This window comes from Hylobates moloch, unplaced genomic scaffold (assembly GCF_009828535.3).
Source record: "Hylobates moloch isolate HMO894 unplaced genomic scaffold, HMol_V3 SCAFFOLD_16, whole genome shotgun sequence".
NCBI lineage: Eukaryota > Metazoa > Chordata > Mammalia > Primates > Hylobatidae > Hylobates > Hylobates moloch.
Genome location: NW_026652291.1, coordinates 1,609,294 through 1,635,691, shown reverse-complemented (window position 1 = coordinate 1,635,691; position 26,398 = coordinate 1,609,294). Strand labels below are relative to the sequence as shown.

Here is a 26,398-nt window from a genome sequence, read left to right as displayed (position 1 = left end):
AGAGTTTCTGTATTGTGTTTATGGTTGAGTATCATGCTCTCTGGCTTCAATGTAAAATTGGATGTACCTGGAGAGGGAGTGCCACGGTCAACTTGAGTAGCTCAGTAATTTACATTTATCATTAAATTTTTGGATGAAATATGTATTAAAGTAGCTAAATTCAGCTCTAATTTATTACCTTAATATCGAGTATTCTGCTTTTATATATTTAAAGGATGAACTTAATTGGGGACGGTTAAATTACATTCAAATCAAGAGAATTAGAGAGGTAAGTTAAGTTTTTTGACCAAATGGATGCAAATAAAGTTGACTTATGAAATATTTATTAAGTAACAACGATATTTATTAAGTACTTGGGTAGTAATGAGTATTCCAAGAAGTGTGTTTCCTGCCTGTTTCCAACTTTAGTAGGAGTGTCTCTTGTGTTTTCACCTTTCAGTAGAACTACTTGGGTTTCTAATAAATACTCCTTTTCAAGTTAAGGAGCATATTTTCTCTATATATAGTTTAATGAGGAATGGTTGTGTAATCTTGTTGTATGTCTTTTCAGTATATGTCGGGATAAACAGATTGGGTGTGGTGGCTCACACCTGTAGACCCAGCTTCTGGGGAAGCTGAGGTGAGAGATTTGCATGAGCCTGGGAGGCAGAGGCTTTAGTGAGCCATGATCGCACCAATATATTCTAGCCTGGGTGACAGAGTGAGAGCCTGTCTTGAAAAACAAAAAGATAAACATATGGTGTTTTAATTTTTAACCTACTGATACAATCTTGCATTGCTTAATGAGAGGAATACATTCTGAGAAATGAGTAATTACATGGTTTTATCCTTGTGCAAACAGCATAGAACATACTTACTTAGACCTAGATGGTATGGCCCACTACACGCCTAGGCTGTATAGCATAGCCTATGGCTTCTAGGCTGCAAACCTGTAAAGCATGTGACTGTATTGAACACTGTAGGCAATTACAACAAAATGGTAAGTAGTTCTGTACCTAAACATAACTAAACATAGAAAAGGTGCAGTAAAAATATGGTTATAAAACAGGGTTTCCCAACACCTGGGCCATATTCTCCTTTTGAGAATATGACTAATGCCAGATCTCAGGTGGAACAGTTTCATCCTGAAACCATCCCCACCTGCTCTGGCCTGTGGGAAAATTGTCTTTCATGAAACTGGTCCTTGGTGCTAAAAAGGTTAGGGATCACTGGTATAAAAGATAAAAATGGCATACCAATATAGGGAGCTTACCGTGAATGGAGCTTTCAGGACTGGAAGTGGCTCTGGGTGAGTCAGTGGGTGGGCAGTGAGGGAATGTGAAGGCCCAGGACACCAGTGCACATGACTGTAGACTATAAACACTGCAGACTTGGGCTACACTAAGTTCATAAAAATTTTAAAAAAAATTAATTGTAGCTTAATATAACTTTTTTAACTTGATAAACTTTTTAATTAAAAAAATTTTTTGGCTCTTATATTAACACTTAGCTTAAAACACATTGTACAGCTATGCGAAAATATTTTCATTCTTTATATCCTTATTCTATAAGTTTTTATCTATTTCCTTATTTATTTGGTTTTAGAAGCCTTGACTTCCTGAGCTCAAGGAATTCTCCTGCCTCAGCCTCTGCAGTAGCTGGAACTACAGGCATATGTCACCACTCCTAATTTGTTTTTTTCTTTCTTTTTTGAGATTGAGTCTTGCCCTGGTACCCAGGGTGGAGTGCAATGGCACAGTCTCGGCTCACTGTAACCTCCACCTCCTGGGTTCAAACAATTCTCCTGCCTCAGCCTCCCGAGTAGCTGGAATTACAGGTGTGCGTCACCACGCTCGGCTACTTTTTTGTATTTTTAGTAGAGACGGGGTTTCACCTTGTTGGCCAGGCTGGTCTTGAACTCCTGACCTTGTGATCTGCCTGCCTTGGCCTCCCAAAGTGTTGTGATTACAGGTGTGAGCCACCGTGCCTGGCGTAATTTTTTTTATTCTTTTATTTTTGTAGAGACAGGGTCTCACTTTGTAGCCCAGACTGGTTTTATCTATTTTAAAAAATAATTTTTATTTGTTAAACTTTTTTGTTAAAAACTAAGACACACATACACATTAGCTTAGGCGCACACAGAGTCAGGATCATCAATATCACTGTCTTCCACCTCCACATCTTGTCCACTGGAAAGTCATCAGGGGCAGTAACACATGGAGCTATCATCTCTTACAGTATAACAGTGCCTTCTCCTGGATGCCTCCTGAAGGACCTGCCTGAGATTGTTTTACAATTAACTTTGTTTGTTTGTTTCCTGTTTTTTTTGGCTGCTTCTTTCAAGACGTGAAGTTAATTTTTTAAAAAAGTAAATCGGAGTATATACTCTGAAATAATGATGGTATAGTATGATAATTCCATAAGCCAGTAACATAGTTATTTATTATCAATATCAAGTACAATCGTCCCTTGGTGTATACACAGGAGGGTTGGTTTCAGGACCCCTGTATACCAAAATTCATGAATACTCATGTCTTACAGTTGGTCCTGTGGAACCCATGTGAATAGTCGGCCTTCCATACACTCGGGCCTGCATCCCTTGAATACTGTATTTTTGATCCACATTTGGTTGAGAAAAACCTGCGTATAAGTGGGCCCTCGCTGTTCAACACCGTGTTGTTCAGGGGTGAACTGAAATGTACTGTATGTGTTGTATGTGCTAGACTTTCATATGATTGGCAGCACAGTAGGTTTGTTTACACCAGCATCACCACAGACACGTGAGTAAATGTGTTGCACTACAACAGCTATGATGTGATCAGGCAACAGGAATTTTCTAGCTCTGTTACAGTCTTATAGGTCCACAGTTCTATACGTGTCCATGGTTAACTGTGACACTGCTATGTGGTGCATGACTTATACATGAATACATGATGGATTTCCCACTGTTGACCCAACCACGTGTTCTTAGAATAAACTCTGCTTGTTTGTAATGTTTTCTCCCAAAACATTGCTCGGTTCTGATTGCCAATATTTTCTCTAGAATTTTTGCCTCTATATTTATAAGTGAAATTGGCCTCTGGTTTACGTGTGTGTGTGTGCATGTGTGTGCACACTCATGCATGCACAACACTGTGAGATGTTGTTATTGATACCACCCTGGTAGGATGAACATCTTTCTGTGCCCAGGAACCATTTTAATCAACAGTTTAGTAACTAGAAATGTATTTCTTACATATTTGATAGAACACATTCAAAAACACCTTTGGGATTAGTGCCTTTTTGAGGGATCAATTTAAAAAAAATTTCAATATCCCTGGTAGTTATTGATCCATTCTGGATTCTAATTCTTCTGGAGTCATTTTTGATGAGTTACATTTTTTCATTCAGGTACCCGTTTAATCCAGATCATGAAGTTTATTGATGTATAGTTACACGTAATTTTCTTAATTTCAAATTCATGTCAAATGGTAACACCTTTCTTGTTCTTATTATTGTGTATTTGTGTACTCTCATTGTTTCTTGATTATATTTGTATATTCAGGGAGTCCCCAAGACCATCCTCAGGTTCACTGATTGGCTGGAAGGACTCACAGAAGTAGAAAAGCTGTTATGCTTATGCTTATGATTTATTTTAGCCAAAGGATATGGATTAAAATCAGCAAAGGTAAAAAAAAAAAAAAAAGTGCATGGGAGGAGCCCTGGAGAGACCAGGTGCAGGCTACCAGGTGTGCTTTCCCAGTAGAGTCTTATGGACAGTGATTAATTCTCTCAGCAACAGTATGTGATGACAGGCATGAAGTATTGCAACCAGGAAGCTCACCTGAGGCTTGGTGTCCTGGGTTTTTATTGAGCACTGGTTATGTAGGCCTAGAGTACCCATGTGACTGACTTTAGTTACTCAGTCTTCAGTCCCTCCAGAGGAAACTGTTACCCTCATGGCCCAAGGCCCCACCATAAATCACATTCTAGCGTAAACTATTTTGTGTGGCCCAAGGCCCCAGGTAAGCATACACACTCTTATCAGGGAGCATAAGAGTCCCTGGAGGCTTGGCAATGACCGTTCAGGAGCTGGGCCAGGACCAAGCCTTTCTCTGGAATGTGCATGGTCTGGACGCCAGGCCTGCTGGATTACTCCTTTACCGCAGAGTCCGCAAGATGTTTCCTTTGTGTTATTGTATGTTCAGAGAGCTTACTCTTAGTTTCATTTGTCAGTTTTCTTGGGTATGTTTTTTGGGAGGGAAGGAATAGGTGGGGGATTCTAAATCATTGCTTTTTTTTTTTTTTTTCTGTTAATTTAGTTCTCCTGTGATTTTTAGTTTACTTCAGTCTTTCTGAAATTAGTATTTATTATTAATAATATTATTTTCAGTCTTTATAATTAAAAGCATTTAAAGCTATGAATTTTATTATGAGCAGCTTTAGCCACCACATCCCATTGATTTTTGACATTCCTGTCTATAATTTCTTTCAGTATTGGTTTCTTCTCTGACTAAAGAGTTTATTTTTATTTTTTAGAGACAGGGTCTTTGTCTCCCAGACTGGAGTGCAGTGGCATGACCATAGCTCACTGCAGCCTCAAACTCCTGTGCTCAAGCAATCCTCCTGCCTCAGTCTCCCAAAGCTCTGAGAGGTGTGAACCACCATGCCCAGCCCTGAAATGTTTTTAAATATCTTTTTTGTTGTTAATTTCTGATTTTATTGCATTTTAGTATAGAGAGTGGCATAGTCTTGGATTTTAATTAGTTCAGTTACATGTGATTACAGTCACATGAAAGAGTTCCATCCCTCAGGGGCACAGAGGCGAGCATCTGAGTGTACTCTCCCTTGCTTCCCATGTCCCAGGCTTTTCCTGCCTCCACAGAGATAGTGGCTGCTGAGATTTTCTGTCCTTTCAATTCTTTTTAGTTGTTTTTTCCCCCAGTTATGTTCACACTTGTGACATATTCTTTTTGTAATTGAGATAATTTTGTGGTGACTTAGTTTATGATCAGTTCATAGGTATTTGGAGTTGTGTATTTTCACATGTGTACATTAAAGTTTGACATTTTGTGTGAAACAGTTTTTATTACAACTGGATATTGATTTTATTTTCCTGTTTGGAGGGACTATTTGGCCATAGGTCACTTACTTTGTTTTTAATCACAAAAGCAGTACCTGTTCGTGGCAGAGGCTGGGACTTGTTTCAAGGACCTAAAGCAAGGCCGTGGTCAAGGCTCTCTGCTATTCTGACCTCTGGGTGGGCACAGTTATGCGTTTGCATTGGCTCCCATCTCAGGGATGTGTGTTTATAAACAGATCATGGAGCATGTATGATTTTGTATTCCGGTATTTCCTCTAAGTGTTATATTGTTCATCTTTAACATTACTTAATTAATTTCTAAGAAGATGATTCTTGCCAGGCACGATGGCACACGCCTGTATTGCCAGTTGTTTGGGAGGCTGAGGCAGGAGGATCACTTGAGCATGAGAGTTCTGGGCTGTACTGCGCCATGCCGATTGGGTGTTGCATTAAACTCAACACTGATATGGTAACCTCTTGGGAGCCAGGGACCACTGTACTGCCTAAGGAGGGGTGAACTAGCCCGAGTTGGAAAGGGAACAGGTCAAAACTCCTGTGCTGATCAGTGTGGGATTGTGCCTGTGAATAGCCACTGCACTGTCTAGCCTGGGCAATATAGCAAGATCTTGTCTCTAAAAATCTTAGGCCAGGCACGGTGGCTCACGTCTGTCATCCCAGCACCTTGGGGGGCCAAGGCAGGCAGATCATCAGGTCAGGAGATTGAGACCATCCTGGCTAACACGGTGAAACCCTGTCTCTACTAAAAATACAAAAAAATTAGCCGGGTGTGGTGGTGGGTGCCTGTAGTCCCAGCTACTCAGGAAGCTGAAGCAGGAGAATGGCATGAACCTGGGAGGCAGAGCTTGCAATGAACCAAGCTGAGATTGCACCACTTCACTCCAGCCTGGACGACAGAGCGAGACTGTCTCAAAAAAAAAAAAGATAATAAAAATTTTAGAAAGATTATTTCCTTTTTTTTTTTTTGGAGACAGAATCTTACTCTGCCACCCAGGCTGTAGTACAGTGACACAATCTTGGCTCACTGCAACCTCTGCCCTCCAGTCTCAGGTGATCCTCCCATCTCAGCCTCCTGAGTAGCTGGGACTACAGGTGTGCGCCACCACGCCCAGCTAATGGGTTTCGCCATGTTGCCGGGGCTGGTTTCAAACTCCTGAGTTCAAGTGATCTCCCAACCTTGGCCTCCCAAAGTGCTGGGATTAGAGGCGTGAGTCACCACGCACAGCCAAAAGATGATTCTTAATTAGCTGCAGTGTTTCATTCTATAGATGTGTTTATACTTTACCCATCGTGCACTTATTTTCTAATGTTTGCACTGCTCTGGTAACATATGTACCTTTGAGACAACAGATTTCAATGTATTTTTCTTAGGTGGCTGAATTATATGAAGAATTGAAGACTAGAATCTCACAGTTCAACATGCATGTTGATTCTCGGCAACCTGTCATGGACCAAGAGTATATATATAAGCAGCGATTCATCCTACAGGTGTGCTGAAGTTTTCTGGATATTTTTTTTTCCTGATTCTTTGTGCTTACAAGGTCTTGTGGTTGAGAAACTGCTTATTCCTGCTTTCTGATACAAACCAAACCTCAAAGGAGATTTTAGGTCCATAGTGTTCATGCTGTGTTTGGGAGCCAGGAAACATTCTTCTTTAATAGTTTGCATTATTTGTTGAGTTGATGATTCACCTAGAGAGTATTTATTGTTTATTTATTAATATTTAATGGATTCAGACCCATTTCTAATTTCCAGGGGAGTGTTTCTGTGGAGTACCTGTCTTATCACTGCTTCAGGAGAGATCCTTTTGTTCTAGCTTTTAAGAAAGTGAAGTGCTCTTTATATCGTTCAGTGTGTGTAGCTATTCCCCTACACTGAAAATATTATTTTAACTTTGGAGGCCGTGGATTCAAATTACTAGTAGTGAGATGGAATGTAGCGAGTGGGAAGTGTGTCCTGGCCAGTGGAGACTGCCTCTGCTGTAGGGTTTCCTAGAAGGGTTGGCTGATGCATACAGAATCGGGTTTGAGGTAGATGCCTATAAACTGGGTGTGCTGGAAATGTGCGAGTGTTTTCCTGGATGTAAAATTGCTCTAAGGCTGGGGGAGTCTTTGGTGGGTGTGTTTCAAACTGGTATATTTTTATTGAAGAAGGACTCTTGGCAGAGGTGAATAGTGGACGCCAGCCTGCTGCCCTAAGTCTGAGTGCTCCAACTGGAGTTTTATCTGAACATCTGAGAGTACCTTGTACATAGATGTGTGTGGGGAGAAGTGGAGAAAGTTGGCCAGCCCTGGGGCTTTGTGTTTTGGATGGTTTGTGTCCTTGTTCAACTTGCCACTGTTTCCCAAGCCTCATTTTGAGAAGTACTCAAGCTCTTTTGAAGAAAGATGTTTCTGTTAGGTGAAAAAAGTGTTTATTTTTTAGTGTTTCTGTTAGATGAAATTACCAGAATTGTGACTTTCTGCTTGGTTGGTGAAAGGTCTAGTTTTCCATACAAACGATAACCATCTTTTACATTTATAGATGTCATATCATGCTGGGTTGAGATTAGTATATTGGTGAGAATAACTGATAAAACAATGCTGTTACTTCATGAAAATAAATTTCTTTTTCAGATGGTATTGGCAGGTGCTTTCTATCCTAATTACTTTACTTTTGGACAGCCGGATGAGGAGATGGCAGTGAAGGAGCTGGCTGGCAAGGACCCCAAGACAACTGTCGTGGTAGGTGCTGGGGGCAGGCCATCCTCTCTGGGGTGTGGTGAGGCAGAACGTTTTTGTTTTCTAATTGTTTCTATTTTTGTGAGTCCTAAGTGAATTTTCCCCTGGAGTGAATATTAGGCTTGTTTGGCCTTTTCAGGTATATCTACTTGTCCCTCAGTCTCTTGCCTCCCTTTACAGACCTGGCCTTATAAGGAAGCCTTGAGAGTTTATACGTTCAAGGTCAATGCTGATTTGATCATGTGCTATTTTGAAGGATTTAAGGCACTTACAAGTTTAAGAACAACTTCATTTCATACAAAATAAAATGTTACTGGTTGGCAGCTGAGTGCTGTGGCTTAAGCCAGTGATCCTCTGACCTGGATGCCCAACAGAACCACCTAGAGAGTGCTCATTTTATTTATATTTGTTGAAATTCAGATCTGAGGGCCCTGCGAGATCTGAGCTAGAAAGTATGCCCTAGAAATCAGCATTCAAGTAGTGTGTACTTTGGGCATATCTAATGATCAGCCACAGGCCCTGACCATTGAATCAGCATTTGCAACGCAGTTGTTTAAAGCCCAGCAGCAGGGAGACTCACACTGGAAGAAAGCATCTGTGACTGGACTGTTTTGGATCACTTGGTTCCAGTATGTGCCTGTATCTGATAAGGGGGCGGTGAGAAGCACTTGAAGTTCCTTCGTGTCACATCATAAGGGCTCAGTCATTGCCAGATTTTATCCTTGTTATTGTTACACCACTGTTAATCCTGAGGAAATAAATAGCTCATAAGGAAAGGGCACAGATGACTTGAGATTACAACTAGAGATCTTTGATGAGCACCAAAAGGAGCTGGTGCTCTGGAGATGAGAGAGGCAGCTGAGATACACTTGATACCTGTGGAAGGGACTTTAAAAGGAAGTCATTAATTTTTTATAGCTACTGAGGATCATTTGATCGGCCCCTGTGCTCTTGCTAGCCATCAGGTTTGACTAAGCTCTTTGCTTGGCTTCGTCTCTCACCCCTCTGCCCCTTCATGGTTTTCTTCCCTCAGCTGTGCGCAATGGGGAGGGTTCTATAGGTCCCTTCCTCAGACGTCCAGCAGCTGTGCCTGCATCCCTCGACCACAGAGAGCCTAGTCTGGGGACCCAAAATTACCTAGTGTGTACATCATGAAAGCTCAGTAATAGCTGGCTTTACTTAGCACTTGAGAGGCTGTGTGTTAGGTACTTTTTATTTTTCTCTGAGCCTCACTCCACCCTTTGAGTTGGGGATTTCTCATGTCATTCTTATTTCATGATGTGGTAGTTGGGTCTCAGGGCAGCTCTGTAACTTGCCTAAGGAGACATGCGGATTCAGGGAGCGAAGAGACAGGATCTAACTGGATCTGAGACCTAGCTCATGCCGTCACTTCTGTCACGGAGCCCTGTGCAGAGCTGGGGTGGCACAGGAGTTGTCCTGGTCCAGAAGAAAGTATGGAGTGCTTTGCAGAAACCCAGCATGGTGTCTTGAGAGTTTATACATTAAAAGTCACTGCCAATTTGATCATGTGCTATTTGGTCCTTCCACCGTGGTGATGAGGAAATACATACTCCTCTCATTAGTTAGACATTTTCCTTTAAAATTTACATTCCCATTATTCCTTCTGTAGAAATATGTTTTGAAAAGAAGTATTTAGTAAGCTTGATTATTGTAAGGGAAAACAAGTAAACAAATTTTAATTTTGCTGTATTAGACTTACACCATTTTAATGGGTAGAATTAGCCTTTATTTAACATATTTATTGTAGAACTTAGTTAGAATTTAAAAGTCATTAAATGCACTGATCTGTAGAGTTTGTATATTATGGTTAAAGATAGTAAACTATGTTTTTAGAAACTAAAACTGTGCAGCAGCTTTGAGCTTGTGAATGTTGAAACTGTTTTGTTAGCTCTAGTAATCTGCTCTGATTTTGTATTATATTTTACAGTTGAAGCACATTCCTCCGTATGGATTTCTTTACTATAAACAACTACAGTCTCTCTTTAGACAGTGTGGTCAAGTCAAATCCATTGTATTTGATGGTGCAAAGTAAGTATATTTTTGTAATCAACTGCAATTATGAAGGAGGCATAAAGATTCAAATATTTCCAGATGCTGATTCTTAAAACGGAGTGCCCATGGAAATGGGTCCTCTTATGGGCTGCTGCAGCTGGCTTTCAGAATGTAGCTTTGGTTCCTCTTATGGTCAGAAGCAATTTATCTTCCCTTTCTGCTAAGTGACCTCCTACAGGAACTAAGCTGCTGGTTAGTGGTCAAGTGTGGTCACTCCAAGAAGGCTCAGTAACTCAGTGTGATGCTAAGGCAGATTCTCTTAAAGTGATCTTCACTTTCACGCACTTGTCCTAGATTTTCTCAGTGAGTCATTAGTAAGAGTTATTTTGTGGGCCATGAAGATGCCCCAAAATAGAGTGTATCTGCTTATAGTTGTCTAAAGCAGATATGTTTTGAAGATTTTTGGAAGGCAAACATTGTAAAAACTCAATTTGGCTCTACTTACTGCATGTAAGGAACCAATGGTGTGTTTTGGAGCATCACTGAGTTTTTATTTCTAACAGGAAATGTTTATGTACCAAAAAGCCTAAAGTAGGATTTTTAATTTTTAAAGTTAGAAATTTTTTCCAGTGTTCTGTGAATGTTGTAGACATTTTTATTTAACTTGACAAAGCTTTGTAAATAAGAACAAACACTTTTTCTTTAATGTCCAGTTCACTCAAGTTGAACATTAAGTCCATTTTCAATTTGGGGGTAATTCCCTCTGGCATTTTAAGTTCCATTTCTATGATTAATATATTGATTTTCTTTGTAGGCCCGTAAATTCCTCATGAGGCAAACGCACAACTCCCTAACAAGCAAAACCTTTCTAAGTGCTTTTAACAACTCTTAGAGAATTAATTAAACTTGTAGTGTCTGAAGTTGTCTTAAATATTCTGATGTAAATTATAGTAAGATTCTTAGTCACATATATAAAGTAACTTACTTAAAGCTGGAATCACACAGCTAAACTCATTCCTGAATATTGTGCGTCTGCTTACCTGGGTGAGGTTCCAGTTCTGCATGGATGCTCCTTTGACTGATTTGAGTGGTCAGAAGTCTTGGCTCCCATAAGATTGCAGCATCTTTGTTCACTCACCTTTAAGACTGGATCGGGTTCTGTGTTTGTTTCCTGTTCTTCTTGCCTGGGACTTTTTTTTTTGTTTTATTATTTTTATTTATTTATTTTTGAGACAGAGTCTTGCTCTGTCATCAGGCTGGAGTGCAGTGGCACAATCTCGGCTCACTGCAACCTCCGCCTCCCATTGCCTGGGACCTTTTTTATAGGTGTTTATATCTTTTGCATTCCTCATATTTCCAGCTCTCAAGTCATAATACAAATGTCATACCAATTTTTTGGGGGAAGTAACAGTATTCTTTCTGTACCAGTACCAGTTCTTGGGATTCAAGTATTTAAAGGCAAAGGAAGATATAGTGATTCAAAGAATAAGAACTGTATTTCTTTTGGCATAGAGCAGGGGTGACTTCGTGTAGACTCTGTGAGGTGCCAAGGGCGCATGGGCAGATGGGCACAGGTGGTACCTGGGCATATCATGTTCTCCCATAAGAAGCTTTCAACTTCGTGGTAGGAGTGGAGAGTCAAATTAGTTTCACAGATATTTGCCTGCTGTGAGAAGTCATGGGAGAGGCCCAGAAGGTCAGAAGAAGACATTCTATCTGAGGCCCAATATTAGAGCAGTAACATTAATTTGAGACTTCCTCGGGTGGATGCTGGAGGGTTGTGAGGCCCTCGGGCTGGTGCAGTGGCCAGTGCAGAGGTGGTGCAGTAGGGTCAGGGTGGTTTTCCAGCAGGAGGCAGGCATGAGCTGATCTTGATGGGGGAAAGCTGAGACTGTGCACACATAGCTGGTAGCCGTTTGGGCAGAGCTGCTCTGTGTCAGATGGAGTCTGTTTTGTGGAGGTCAGGTGCTGACTTTGGGACAGTCTTCTGGCAGACCGATGAGTGTGAACATGACTAGGTGGGCACTTGGAGACCTTTGAGTGTTCTGTCCAGAACTGTGTTTTATGGAACTTACTCAGGGATAAGCAGAAGGTCAAGACGAGGAGAAGAAGCCGGCCTGGAGTCTTTGCAGTAGTCCAAAGCAGAGGTACTGAGATGTGGAGCCAGTATGGTGGTGTTTGACATGAAAAGAAGCCAACAGATGGGAAGGAGGATGTCTTGGATTTGGCTGGTGATTGCGTGTGGAGGGCAAAGAAGAGAGAGGAGCCCAAGAGCATCCGGCTTTCCAGCCTGGGTGCTGGGGAGGATGCAGCTTCGAGGAGAAGACGCTGAGGTCTGGAGTTTAAAATTACTTCTACGGAGTCTTAGGAGAGACTCTAAAGAAGGGAGATAAAGCAGAAGGGCATGAATCAGGCAGTGGGTGGAAGGAAAATGCATACATTTATGAGTGAAGAGGATCGGGCGTGAAGGAGAGTGGAGGAGGCAGAGCGAGTCAGGGTCGATTCATGTACCTGCTCCACACACCTCCCCTGCTGGGTGTCTTTCCAAACTACTCAAGGTGTACATTTCCAGGAGAGAGCTCATTACAGGACGATTTTTATCGTAGAGGAAGGGGCCCAGGTCTGTTTTTGTGGCTCTGTGATGATGTGGGGACCCAGGGGCATTAGAACATGCATGCATAGCAAGGTAAACTTGATGCTGTCTTCCTTCTGCCTGGCACGTCCAGCAGGCACCTTTTGCTCCATGCCTGCTGCTCATGCCCCAGAGAGGGGCTGGAATGGGACACCGAAATATGGGCTGGGGCAAGTGAGGGCGTTTATCAACATTACTTGGTGTTTTATTCTGTTCTCGCAGTGCTATAAAGAAATACCTGAAAACTGGGTAATTTATAAAGAAAATAGGTTTAATTGGCTCATGGTTCCGCAGGCTGTATAGGCTGCTGCTTCTGGGGAGGCCTCAGGAAACTTACAATCATGGTGAAAGGCGAAGGGAAGCTGGCATTTCTTACATGGCTGGAGTGAAAGGAAGAGAGCAAAGGGGAGGTGCTACACACTTGTAAATAACCAGATCTCGTGAGAACTCACTATCACAAGAACAGCAAGGGAGAAATCGCACTCACGATCCGGTCACCTCCCACCAGGCCCCTCCTCCAATATTGGGGATTACAATTCGACATGAGATTTGGGCAGGGACACAGATCTAAACCATATCACTTGGCAATCAGTTTAATGGTTTTGGCCCAGGCGCTGTGGCTCAGGCCTGTAATCTCAGCACTTTGGGAGGCTGAGATGGGCAGATCATGAGGTAAGGAGATCGAGACCATCCTGGCCAACATGGTGAAACCCCATCTCTACTAAAAATACAAAAATTAGCTGGACGTGGTGGCACACGCTTGTAGTCCCAGCTACTCAGGAGGCTGAAGCAGGAGAATCTCTTGAATCTGGGAGGCGAAGGTTGCAGTGAGCCAAGATGACACCCCTGTACTGGTGACAGAGCGAGACTCCATCTCAAAAAAATAAATAAATAAAAATAAATTAATGGTTTTTTTGAAGGGGAATTACAAAGATCACTGAGCTATACATTTATGTGGTTTTCTGTATCTGTTTTATTTTATGATAGTAAAGAAAGACATTCTGTTATAATCATGAAAATTCTTTTGCAACTATGAAAGTAATTATGAAGTAAGATTTCTTTGCCCCAAATTCCATGTGACTTTAGTATTTATTCTGCATTATATTATACAAGGATGATACTTGGTTTTGGTTTAATGATATGTCATTATAACTTTTATTTCTCTTAAATTAATAATTTCCATTGGAGAAATTAACACGTTATTGATTAATTATAGATTGAAGAGTTACTGGCATTTTGAGAAGAGATGTGACAGAATTTCTGTCTAATCTTGAGAGAAATGAATATGCAGTTTTTAATCAGATGCCTGATAAATTTATTTTTAAATTTACATTTGTGGAACAGAGCCTTTGTGGAATTTGCACGAAATCCAACAGAGAGATTTAAAACCCTTCCTGCAGTATATATGGCAATTAAGATGTCTCAACTAAAAGTTTCACTTGAACTCAACGTTCATTCTGCAGAGGAAATTGAAGGGAAGGTGCAAGGCGTGAATGTCTCAAAGCTCAGGAACACAAGGTATTTTCAGGAGGGAGGTGGCAGACATGCTGTACCTGCTTTCACATTTTCAGATACTATTTTTAAATAACTATTGATCTGACCTCGCTTCAGCTTATGTTAAAAGCACTGGCTTGGCTGGATGCAGTGGCTCACACCTCTAATCTAGCACTTTGGGAGGCCGAGGCAGGCAGATCACTTGAGTCCAGGAGTTTGAGACCAGCCTTGCCAACATGGTGAAACCCTGTCTGTACTGACAATACAAAAATTAGCCGAGCTTGGTGGCACACACCTTTAATCCCACCTACTCGGGAGGCTGAGGCAGGAGAATTGCTTGAACCCAGGAGGCGGAGGTTACAGTCGGCTGAGATTGCACCACTGCACTCCAGCCTGGGCGACAGAACAAGACGCTGTCTTAAAAAAATATATAAATAAATAAATAAAAAAAGCACTGGCTTTGTGGTTGAGTGGAGCTGCTGTTGAATCCTGGTTGCATCATCTCCTCACTGTGCGCAGTTGGGCACATTACCTAACCTCTCTGAACCTCAGTTTTTTTTCTGTTCAATAGAAATGATACCAGCCGGGTGAGGTGGCTCATGCCTGTAATCCTTGCACTTTGGGAGACCGAGGCGGGAGGATCACTTGAGGTCAGGAGTTCAAAACCAGTCTGGCCAACATGGTGAAACCCCGTCTCTACTAAAAATACAAAAAAATTAGCCGGGTGTGGTGGCAGGCACCTATAATCCTAGCTATGCGGGAGGCTGATGCAGGAAAATCAGTTAAACCTGGGAGGCAGAGGTTGCAGTGAGCTGAGATCACACCACTGCACTCCACCCTGGGCGGCAGAGTGAGACTCCGTCTCAAAAAAAAAAAAAAAAAAAAAATGATACCTATGGTGTAAGGCTGTTGAGAGGATTGAGTGATATCATTGATGTAATTTTTAGTTAAATAGTAGGGATTAAATCTAATGTTAATTTCCTGTCTTCCTAGATAGGATTATGCATTTTGTTTTGCAAATTCTCTTTTTAAGTAATGTGGAATATTCTTTGTCTTCAACATAGCAGTCAGTGGGACATAATGGAGATGCAGCTGGGAGCACCTAGTTGCTTACCAGTGTAAGCTGCCCCTCCTTGCCAAATGGCATCTTTCCCTCCCGCCCAGAGAGTGGTACAGGGCTAGGGCTGTCTGTAGGGCTGGTCAGCCCAGGGCAGGAGCACTTGCTGCATGCAGCTGTCATCACCCTGGTGGATCTTCTCCTCTTGGACCAAACTGAGTCACCCATGGTGTTTGTGACAGAGTGCTTGCCTTTTGGCCATATCCCCATAGTCACATATGTGGGAAGTCTCATTTATTATTTCTTAATTGTAGAGTTTTCAGTTCTGGGAGGAACTTAACAGGAATCTGAGGAGTTGGTGGAGGAAGGGAAATCTGTTCCATCTGGTTTCACCCAGTGTGTGACTTCTGGTTTCTGAGAGTTTGGGAGTGTAGTGGGTTCAGTCCTTCATGTAGAGAAGGCCTGTCCTGCTCTAGTGAGGTCAGACTCTGCTTACTTTTGTAATTGAACCCCGGGGAGTCACTCATTGCTTGAGTCACTCATTAAAAATGGGTCTGGAGATCGGGAAAAGAGTTGGATCAAGATCTTTCTTATAATTCTTTCTCTTCATTTTAGAATAAAGTATTAGGAAATTTTTATTTTCTGTCAAATTCGTCTTTTGTATTCCAGAAGTTTAGCATTTACTATCTTACTGCCTTTAAGGGAAAATGATATTTTTGGGGTTTATTGGAAAATCATGTGTGTGTTTTCTAACATAGCATTGAGCCACGCATGGATTCTTATGGTTTTCTAAAGGTCAAGGTGCACATTTGAAAACACAAGTTAGGAAACACTGCAGGTCTGAGATTTAGAATTTATCTCAGACCTTGAAAGTCTAAATTTAATAATTTATTTATCTTGATAATACCTTGAAAGTAGATATTCTCTGAGAGTCTTGGCCTTCACAATTATATACTACCTGGAGGGTAGTATATAATTGTTGGGATGTGTACCCCTTCCAGAGCTCTTCAAAAAGCCAGCAGAAATTCATGTTTGAGATGAAATCAAATTTGTCATCTCTAGCTTAGGTATTTTATTGAAATGTTCTTTTCTTGTAGAAATATTAGAATAGTTCAAGTGATAATTTCACATATGTAAATGTGTTTTCTTTGTAAAACTTGATTTTTATTTTATTAAAAATTCGTATTATGTAGGGTGAATGTGGACTTCCAGAAGCAGACAGTAGATCCTATGCAAGTCTCATTTAACACATCAGACAGGTCCCAGACAGTTACAGATCTCCTTCTAACTATTGATGTCACAGAGGTAAGGATGAAGTAATTGAGCTTTTCCTTCTTCTTAATCTAAAATCATCATGTTGTATACAGGAAGTTTACACACACACACACACACACACACACACACACACACACAAACAACTTGTGCACCTTGATAATCTTGTTAATGTGGGTGAGTCTGAATTATCACTGTACTTGTTAAATTGAAGTATGACTAAAATGGAAATTGAAACATACTTATTCTAGAATCAAAGTTAATTTTTAAAATATCAAGTACATTTCAAATGCTGAAATAAATCATATTTAACAAGGTACATGTTAGAGGAAAATAATATGTGTATTTTTGAGACAAAGTCTTGCTGTGTTGCCCAGGCTGGAGTGCAGTGGCACGATCTCCGTTCACTGCAACCTCTGCCTTCTGGGTTCAAACGATTCCCCTGCCTCAGCCTCCAGAGTAGCTGGGATTACAAGTGTGCCACCATGCCTGGGTAATTTTTGTGCTTTTAACAGAGACGGGGTTTTACCACATTGGCCAGGCTGGTCTCGAACTCCTGACCTCAAGTGATCTACCCGCCTCTGCCTCCCAAAGTGCTGGCATTACAGACGTGAGTCACTGTGCCCCGCCGAAATGATTATATGACCTCAGAACCTTTATTGATGTAAGAATGAGTCTTGTACCGCCAAGAAAAGGATATATTCCACACAATTCCTTACCTTAGTTCACCAGGGGACCCCCTCTTTTTGTCTCATAAACACCTGTTAAAAACCTGTAGAATACTTAACGTTCCAAGGATTATGCTGGTGAGATGTCATACAGCACAGGGTGTCAGCCCTATAATTCAAGCTCATTTTCCTCCTTACAAAGGTCCTTTCTAGAGTTCATCTCTGCTCCTCCTCTTCCTTTTTAGGTGGTTGAAGTGGGACACTTTTGGGGATACAGGATTGATGAAAAAAACTCAGAGATTCTGAAAAAGCTTACTGCTGAAATCAACCAACTGATGCTGATGCCTTTGCCCACTCACCCACATCCAGACTTGGTCTGTCTGGCACCTTTTGCTGATTTTGGTAAACAGCGCTACTTTAGAGCTCAAGTCCTTTATGTTTCTGGAAATTCTGCTGAGGTAGGTTTTTCTGTAACAAGTCACTGGAAGAGAAATGAGACAGACAGATGTACAGCAGTTTATCAAATATCTTTTATAATTGTAGGTGGAAATTAAATTTAAAATAATTGCAGTTAGCAAAGTAGTCTATTTCCCTCATTGATATGTGGATTTAAGCCCAGGTCACTCTAAAAATTCTGTAATTACAGGATTAGAGCAGACTGCTGCATTGCTATTGTGCAGGTAGGGCATTGTTTTTGACCCCGCAGTGAAGTGTACACTTGCTTTATTTCCTAGGTATTCTTTGTAGATTATGGCAATAAGTCTCATGTAGATCTGCATCTTTTGATGGAAATTCCCTGTCAATTTCTTGAACTTCCTTTCCAGGTAAGGTAGAGAAGACTCTAGGGAATGAATGCTCATGCTGGACAGGATTCCTGGGTGGATTCCGGGGTCATATGGTGCCCTGCCTCGACTTACAGCTAGGGGAGCCAAGGCCCAGGAGAGGGAGGGACTTGCTTTGTCACAGTAGCCAAATTTGGTTTCTGCTCCTCCAAAAATACATGAAAGGTTTCAGATTTAGCAAAAAAAGTTGTTTTAATCCAGTAGTATCTTCTAATACTGTTTCTGAGTTTTCTGGTTACGTTGAAACCAGACAGACTTTTTAGGTAGGCCGCAGACATAGTCACGCATGCCCTTACCATCAGTATGAAGACAATCTAAAAATTATTCTAAATGTTTCTTATTGTTGTTAAAAAGCATAACCAAGTTTATTTAGGAAATTCTCACTACCCCAACATCAGTTTTATTGGGACTTTTATGAGAATATTGTTGAAGGTACATGAACAAGGTCTGTTTTCAGTGGTATTTGGGATGAGTGTTTTGCTTATTTATGAAGTTGTTTGAGCTGTGCCCTTCCGTCCTTGTAGGCTTTGGAATTTAAGATTTGCAAAATGAGACCATCGGCAAAGTCTCTTGTTTGTGGCGAGCACTGGAGTGATGGGGCCAGCCAGTGGTTCGCCTCTCTGGTGAGCGGCTGCACCCTCCTTGTGAAGGTCTTCTCTGTGGTGCACAGCGTCCTGCACGTGGACGTGTACCAGTACTCGGGGGTCTACGATGCCATCAACATAAGAGACGTCCTCATCCAGCAGGGCTATGCCGAGCTCACAGAGGAGTCCTATGAGTCCAAGGTGTGTGCTTTCGCCCTTGCTGGAGCACGCGTTTGTGTGAGAGAGAACGGGGCAGGCTTTCCTTCCTCTGTGGACCCTGAGATAGGAGGACGCGGACAGTGTTCCTCTTCACCATTTGGTGTGCTGTACTTGTATGAAGACTGGCGGCACCAATTTAAATGTCTTCTAGATTTCTCTGAGACTAAATTATGGTGGCTGGGTATTGTTTTTGTTGGTGGGTATTGTATTTGTTTGTCTCCTATTTAGCTTGTTTATTTTTAAAAATTATTTATTTATTTAATATATTTTTTAGTAGAGATAGGGTCTCCCTGTGTTACCCAGGTCGGTCTCAAACTCCTGGGCTTAAGGGATGTTCCTGCCTCAGCCTCCCAGAGTACTCCCAGGTGTGAGCCACTGCACCCAGCCTCCTATTCAGCTTTTTATCTTCTTAGGATAGATTTGAAAATGTTCTATATATATGGAGAGTTTTAAAAATGGATTCCAAGATTTATCTCCCTAATGGAAGTAGTTAATAAAATATTTGAAATATTTCAAGCATTTCAAAACTTCTTTCAACTCTTTCTTTCAAAATCAGTGTTAGAGTTATTTTTCACAATCTGAAGGTTTGAGAGGCCACTTTTTTTTCGTTTTTTAGTTGCCACATAATCATTATACATATTTATGGGATATAGAGTCATATTTTGATATGTGTATATAACGTGTAATGGTCAAGTGAGGGTAATTAGCAAATCTATCACTTCACACATTATTTCTTTGTGTTGTAAACATTCAAGAACTTTCTTCTAGCTTTTTGAAAATATACCTTGTAGTTAACCATATTTACCCCACAGTGCTGCAGAATGCAAGAACCTATTCCTCCAATCTAGCTGTAATTTTGTTAGCCAACTTCTCTCTATTCTCCCCTTCCCGTCTTACCCGCCTGTAATACCCACAATCCTACTCTCTACTTCCATTATTTCAATTTTTTTTAGCTCTTACACATAAGTGAGAACATGTCATATTTACCTTTCTGTGCCTGACTTATTTTACTTAACATACCATCCTCCAGGCTCATCCATGTTGCCAAGAATGACAGGATTTTTTCTTTTTGTAGCTGAATGGTATTTTATTTTGTATATACCTCATTTTCAGTATCTATTCATCTGTTGATGGACACCTAGGTTGGTTCTGTATCTTGACTATTGTGACCACTGCTGCAGTAATCACAGGGTACAGGTATCTCTGATGTACTGATTTCCTTTCCTTTGGATAAATACCCAGTAGTGGGATTGCCAGATTGTATGTTCATACTGTTTTTAGTTTTTTGAGTAAACCTTCACACTGTTTTCAATAAAGACTGTATTAATTTACCTTCCCACCAACAGTGTATGAGTTCCCTTTTCTCAGCATCCTTACCAGCATTTACTTTTTGTCTTTTTGATAATAGCCATTCTAACTGGGGTGAGATGCTATCTCTCATGATGATTTTGATTTGGATTTCTCTCATAATTAGTGATGTTGATCATCTTTCATATATTTGTTGGTTATTTGTATGTCTTCTTTTGAGAAATGTCTGTTCAGATCCTTTGCCCACTTTTTAATTGGATTATTTGCTTTTTTGCTGTTTGAGTTCCTTGTATATTCTGGATGTTATTCCTTTGTCAGATGAGTAGTTTGCAAATATTTTCTCCCTTTCTACAGGTTGTCTCTTCATTGTGTTGATTGTTGCCTTCACTATGCAGAAGGTTTTTAGTATAATCTAGTTCCATTTGTCTATTTTTGTTGCCTCTGCTTTTGAAGTCTTGGCCATAAAATCTTTGCCTAGATCAGTGTACTAAAGTATTTCTCCTTGTTTTCTTCTAGTAGTTTTTTATCGTTTTAGATCTTACATTTAAGTCTTTAACCCATTTTGAGTTGACTTTTGTATATGGCAAGAGATAGGGGTTTAGTTTTATTCTTCTGCATTTAGATGTCCAGTTTCCCAGCACCATTTATTGAAGAGACTCTCCTTTCCCCAGTGAACGTTCTTGGAGCATTTGTTGAAAATCAGTTGCCTGTAAATGCGTGGCTTTATTTCTGGGTTCTCTATTCTGTTCTGTTGGTCATCTGTGTGTCTGTTTTTATGCCAGTATAATGCTGGTTTTGTTACCATAGCTTTGTAGTGTATTTCCAAGTCAGGTACTGCGATGTCTCTTGCTTTGTTCTTTTTGCTCAGGATTGCTTTGGCTTTTGGGGTCTTTTGTGGTTCCATATGAACTTTAGGATTGTTTTTTCTATTTCCGTGAAGAATGTCATTGGTATTTTGATTGGAGTTGCATTGAATCTGTAGCTTGCTTTGGATAGTATGGTCATTTTAACAATATAAATTCTTCCAATTCATAAACATGGGATGTCTTAATCATTTGTTTGTGTCCTCTTCAATTGCTTTAATTGATATTTTGTAGTTTTCATTATAGAGATCATTCACCTCCTTGGTTAAATATATTCTCGGTATTTTATTTTATTTTTGTAGGTATTATAAATGGGATTGCTTTCTTGATATCTTTTTTAGCTAGTTATTGGTGTATAGAAATGCTACTGGTTTTTGTATACTGATTTCTGTATCCTGCAACTTTTCTGAATTCGTTTAGCAGCTCTAAAAGTTTTCTGGTGGAGTCTTTAGGTTTTTCTATATATAAGATCATGTTATCTGCAAAGAGGGACATTTTGATTTGCTCTTTTCAAATTTGGATGCCCTTTCTTTCTTCTTCTTGCCTAATTTCTCTGGCTAGGACTTCCAGTACTGTGTTGAATATAAATGGTAAAAGTGGGCATCCTTGTGTTGTTCTTGTTCTTAGAGGAAAAGATGCCAGTTTCCCCTCTTCAGTATGATGTTTGCTGTGGGTTTGTCATGTATGGCCTTTCTTGTGTTGAGATACGTTCCTTCTATACACAATTTGCTGAGAATTTTTTATCTTGAAGTAATGTTGAATTTTATCAAGTGCTTTCTCTGCATCTATTGAGATGATCAGAGAGGCCACTTTTGAAGCTGATGTTGAAGGTCTTTTACTTCTGTTATTTCTGCTGGGGATGAAGAATACTGGGTATCAGGAAAGGACAGTCTAGCAAAATGTTAGAGTGCTGGCTAAATTCTGTATTTAATTTATATAAAAACACTTCAGGGAATTATGTTAATATTTCCAGTGTAAAACCAAAATTTTACATATAAAAAAGTCCTGTAAAAATGTTTCTTTCTTGCAAATGATAGTAAGAGAAGAAAAAAGAAAATTAAAAAAAACTGTAGGCCAGGTGCAGTGGCTCACACCTGTAATCCCAGCATTTTGGGAGGCCCAGGCAGGCAGATCACCTGAGGTCAGGAGTTGGAGACCAGCCTGACCAACACGGTGAAATCCCATCTCTACTAAAAATACAAATTAGCCGGGCATGGTGGTGGGCACCTGTAATTGTCCTACTCGGGAGGCTGAGGCAGGAGAATTGCTTGAACCCAGGAGGCGGAGGTTGCAGTGAGCTGAGATTGCGCCATTGCACTCCAGCCTGGCTGACAAGAGTGAGAGTCCGTCTCAAAACAAACAAACAAAACCCCAAAAAACTGTAAAAAATGTTTATTTCTCTTAAATTCTTTAATGGCTAAAATGTTGCAAAGGCTGTCGGATTTCTTTTGTTTGAAGAAATAAGGTTGTAAATCCTGTCTTATTTCTTTTGTTTGAATCTTAAAATGAACTTGATAAAATTATTTCCCTATACTTTAATTAATGACATAGAAATCAGAGTAAGACTGTGCCTATGAAATATTTTGATTAGTTTGGAAGAAAGTCCTTGTAAGATATTCTTTTAACAAAACAAACTTTTCTTGTTTGTTCAGCAAAGCCATGAAGTTCTCAAGGGCCTCTTGTCCAAGTCAGTGGAAAACATGACAGATGGCTCTGTGCCCTTTCCCATGAAAGACGACGAGAAATATCTCATCCGGATTTTGTTAGAGAGCTTTTCTTCCAATAAACTGGGTACTCCAAACTGTAAGGTGATTGTCGGAGTTTTAAAATGTAATTTAAAAGCTTAGTATCATTCTACATTTCTGTGCTAGGAGTTGTAGTCAGTAGTCATGGTGGTTTTTTCTTTTCTGGCTTTTAATGCTGTTGCTTTTCTCACAGTGGATCCTCTTATAAGAAAAAGCCCTGGGGTTTAGTGTTTAGTAGGGTTTAGAGAGAAGCTTTGACTAGTTTTTTTTGTTTTTAAACTCTCCTGACATGTGCTTTTTTGTCAGACTAAAGGAAGCACAGCGTGTGGGTTCAGAGAACTGGTGCCAGCCTTAGACTCTCTGGCTGGCTGTTAGAGCCGGTGCTGCCCGCCTGCTTGGAGAGGAGGGCTGGCCAGGGTTTCTCCTTGTTCAGGGAATCCACTTGTGTTTCCCCAGCCTCTGGCTGTGTGGTCTCAGGTCTACCTGTGCAACTGGGTTGGTCTGCTGCAATTGAAATAATAGTATTTTCACTAAATTATTTGTCAATGATTCCTTTTTTGATGTTCAAAGACTCTCTTAAACATATATATCAAGGAATGTGATATATATTAGTGAAATCGTTGAAGAGAATGAGTTACATCCCAGAAAAATACCTTCTTTAAGGCACTTTTTCTTAACTGAATCATAAAGACATTATGAATGAGATGTCTTTTTTTTTTTCCTTTAAAGGATGAGCTGACTTTTGAGTTTTAAAAATTCATGTTAAGTGTTATCTTGCTTATTGGTGACACTTCCTATATTTTGTGCATGCAGGCAGAACTTCATGGGCCTTTTAACCCTTATGAACTAAAGTGCCATAGTTTGACTAGAATATCCAAATTCAGGTATGATTAACTTAAGTTTTCCATGAATTTTTTTTTCTCTGCTTTTCTATTTATAGACCTCATCAGAAAATAATGTATCTTTATATCTAAACTGTTGGAATGTGTTTTCTTTTCTTTTTTTTTTTTTTTGACAGAGTCTCGCTCTGTCACTCAGGCTGGAGTGCAGTGGCGCAATCTCGACTCACTGCAACCTCCACCTCCTGGATTCAAGCAATTCTCCTGCCTCAGCCTCGTGAGTAGCTGGGATTACAGGCACGTGCCACCATGCCTGGCTAATTTTTGTATTTTTAGTACAGACGGGGTTTCACCACGTTGGTCAGGCTGGTCTGAAACTCCTGACCTTGTGATCCACCTGCCTCGGCCTCCCAAAGTGCTGGGATTACAGGAGTGAGCCACCGCGCCCAGTCGGAATGTGTTATCTTTTCTAACTTCTCATTTCTCTCCCAGCTCCTGATTTGAGGTATTCTCTCTCTCTCACACGTGAAAGCCATTCTATATAAGACATTTTTGAGTCTCTTTTATCAGAGACTACATTTTTTTCTGTTGTTGTTACAATTGTTATCCAGCAAAGCTGTGAGAGTCCACTGTATGCCAGGAGCAGTGTGTGGTTTGGGGCAAACTGTAGTGAACAAGAAACAGTTGTTTGTCTTCATGAAAATTATGGATACAGTTGGCGGGTGGGGGGCATAGAGGAAGGCGGTAACTACAATATAGGGTGATAGGGCTCTTGATAAGGGCACAGAACATCATGAAAGCGTCTAGGGGGCCCAGCCACCCTTGAAAGATCATGGAGCTTTTCCGGAGAAATCTGTGGCCTGGCGGATACAGAGGTGTCAGCCAAGGTGCAGGTGTTGGAGGAAGTGAGGGGAGGTGGGATGAAGGTGGCTCCACTGGCAAGTGCATAGGCCTGAGTTTGAGAGTTTGCACGTGTAACCTGATGGAGAATTGGGTGGGGGGAAGGGAGGTGCCAAGCTTGTGGCAGACGAGGGCAAGCTTTGTAGAATTCATTCTGAAAGGGCTGGTGAACCTTACTATGTGCATTTTAAAATGATGCCTTTGGGTAAGTCTTGTCTTCTCAAAATGTCCTCCGGGGAGCGCATTGGAAATGCAGATGCCCAGGTTCCCTTGGGCCTTCCAAATGAGCCTGCATTTCCACAAGGCCTCTGGCGACCTGCCTGTGCTTACAGTCTCAGGAGCCCCAGTGTGAAGCCGGCATTGGATTTCAGAGTAGAAAGATCCTCAGGCGGTATTGTGCTTCTGAGGCTGGTCCCTGCTGTAACCCAGGGTGGGAATGTGGGAAACTGAGTCCACAGCAGGAGATACAGAAACAGCTTCACCAGCGCTTTCAGAGTGGAAGCAGCCAGATAGAGCTGCATTAGAGTCAGTGCTGAAGGGAAGAGGAAGAATTAAGGGTGCCCTTGCTGGGGCTGCAGCAGGCTTCTGCTGAGAGGTGACGGAGGAACTGTGGGATGCACCACACTCAGTTCCCTCTGCCAGGATGCAGGTGATGGCCCTTATGGGTTGACAGTGCAGGACAGAGGGTCTCAAGTGGAGGTGGAGGTTTGGGCATCCACAGCGTGTGCGTGGTTCCTAAGCCAAGGAGTGGTTGGGATCATGCACGAGGGAGTGGAGAGAGGAGAGGGCTGAGGACCAGCTTGAGGACTCCTGTGTGAAGAGGTGGTCCAGTAAAAGGAGATGTGCAGGAGAGTCGGGGGTTAAATATTTCTTCCCGTCTATCATCGCAGTTGCCTGTTTGTATTTTTGAAATGGGTTGCTTGTGGGTTGGCATAGCACATTGCCTGGTTGGTGGATCAGTCACCCCATCTCCTGGTGCTCCTGCCTTTTAGGTCTGTTTGGATTGAGAAGGAGAGCATCAACTCTGTCATTATCAGTGACGCCCCTGAAGACCTTCACCAGAGAATGCTGGTTGCAGCTTCCCTGTCCATCAATGCAACTGGTAATTTAAGGATCCTGTTTGTTCCTTGTCCTCTCTTTTTTCTTTTCCTTGACTTTAGCTACTAGGAACAACTTATCCTATAATTGGTGAACAAGTCTACACTTATGTGCTATTCTTTTTTTCTTTTTTTTTTTTTGAGACGGAGTCTCGCTCTGTCGCCCAGGCTAGAGTGCAGTGGTGCGATCTCTGCTCGCTGCAAGCTCTGCCTCCCGGGTTCACACCATTCTCCTGCGTCAGCTTCCCGAGTAGCTGGGACTACAGGCGCCCGCCACCACGCTCGGCTAATTTTTTGTATTTTTAGTAGAGATGGGGTTTCACTGTGTTAGCCAGGATAGTCTTGATCTCCTGACCTCGTGATCCACCCGCCTTGGCCTCCCAAAGTACTGGGATTACAGGCGTGAGCCACTGCGCCCAGCTTGTGTGCTGTTCTTTTAGGCCATTTTCGGACTGCTTTGGCTGGTGCGAGTTTATGCGGTGGAGCATTCTCACTTTTCCTTTTATACAAGGATGTGGGAAGTATTAATAATTGACTCCTGGATCTTTCATTCATTCCACCCTGCTTGGCTACAGAGTAGAATACATCCAAGCTCTTGGCCCCGGGAAAAACCCCAATAGCCTGATTAGGGGAAAGAGATGCAAAGAGTAACCAAATAGGAGCTATCCCCAAGTGGGGTAAAAGCTTACGCATCATAGCGGAGTGTCTCTCTGTAGGGTACTCTGGGAACAGAGAACAGGGAGTGTGCGTTACTATTGGGGTGGGCCTGTGGGGACTGGATAGACTCGCAGAGGAGGGGATGCCTGCAGATGAGTAGGAGCGGGCCAGGAGGGAACGCTGCCCTGAGCAGCGTGAGTTAATGCCTGATGTTGATTTAGCATGACTTGAACAGGATCTACGATGCTGCTGAGAGAAACCTCTCTGATGCCTCATATTCCTGGCCTCCCGGCTCTCCTCAGCATGTTATTCGCACCGGTGATGGAGTTAAGGTACGGGCATCCCTCTTGTCTATAGGCTTTGTAAAATAAGAACCTAGGCGGGAAAAAATGGGTGCCTCTCCTTGCTCCTTTTGGAAGAAAGCCTTTA

At 41.5% G+C, this 26,398-nt stretch overlaps 1 protein-coding gene across 3 annotated transcripts in view; it reads left to right on the top strand.

Moving 5' to 3' along the window:
• The window catches only part of TDRD9 (tudor domain containing 9), a 126,348-nt gene that overhangs the window by 77,840 nt on the left and 22,110 nt on the right, over nucleotides 1-26,398 (top strand). For all 3 annotated transcript variants that reach the window (XR_009210355.1, XM_032179460.2, XM_058429750.1), the window contains exons 20-32: nucleotides 215-268; nucleotides 6,431-6,547; nucleotides 7,675-7,782; nucleotides 9,728-9,828; nucleotides 13,769-13,942; nucleotides 16,169-16,280; nucleotides 17,161-17,373; nucleotides 17,650-17,739; nucleotides 18,282-18,542; nucleotides 22,384-22,539; nucleotides 23,290-23,360; nucleotides 25,208-25,317; nucleotides 26,205-26,301. Coding sequence is in view for 2 of the 3 variants with exons in the window: in XM_032179460.2 (XP_032035351.1) it covers nucleotides 215-268; nucleotides 6,431-6,547; nucleotides 7,675-7,782; nucleotides 9,728-9,828; nucleotides 13,769-13,942; nucleotides 16,169-16,280; nucleotides 17,161-17,373; nucleotides 17,650-17,739; nucleotides 18,282-18,542; nucleotides 22,384-22,539; nucleotides 23,290-23,360; nucleotides 25,208-25,317; nucleotides 26,205-26,301 (1,664 nt within the window). In the remaining variant the exon portion in view is untranslated. The remainder of the gene's footprint in view (nucleotides 1-214; nucleotides 269-6,430; nucleotides 6,548-7,674; nucleotides 7,783-9,727; nucleotides 9,829-13,768; nucleotides 13,943-16,168; nucleotides 16,281-17,160; nucleotides 17,374-17,649; nucleotides 17,740-18,281; nucleotides 18,543-22,383; nucleotides 22,540-23,289; nucleotides 23,361-25,207; nucleotides 25,318-26,204; nucleotides 26,302-26,398) is intronic.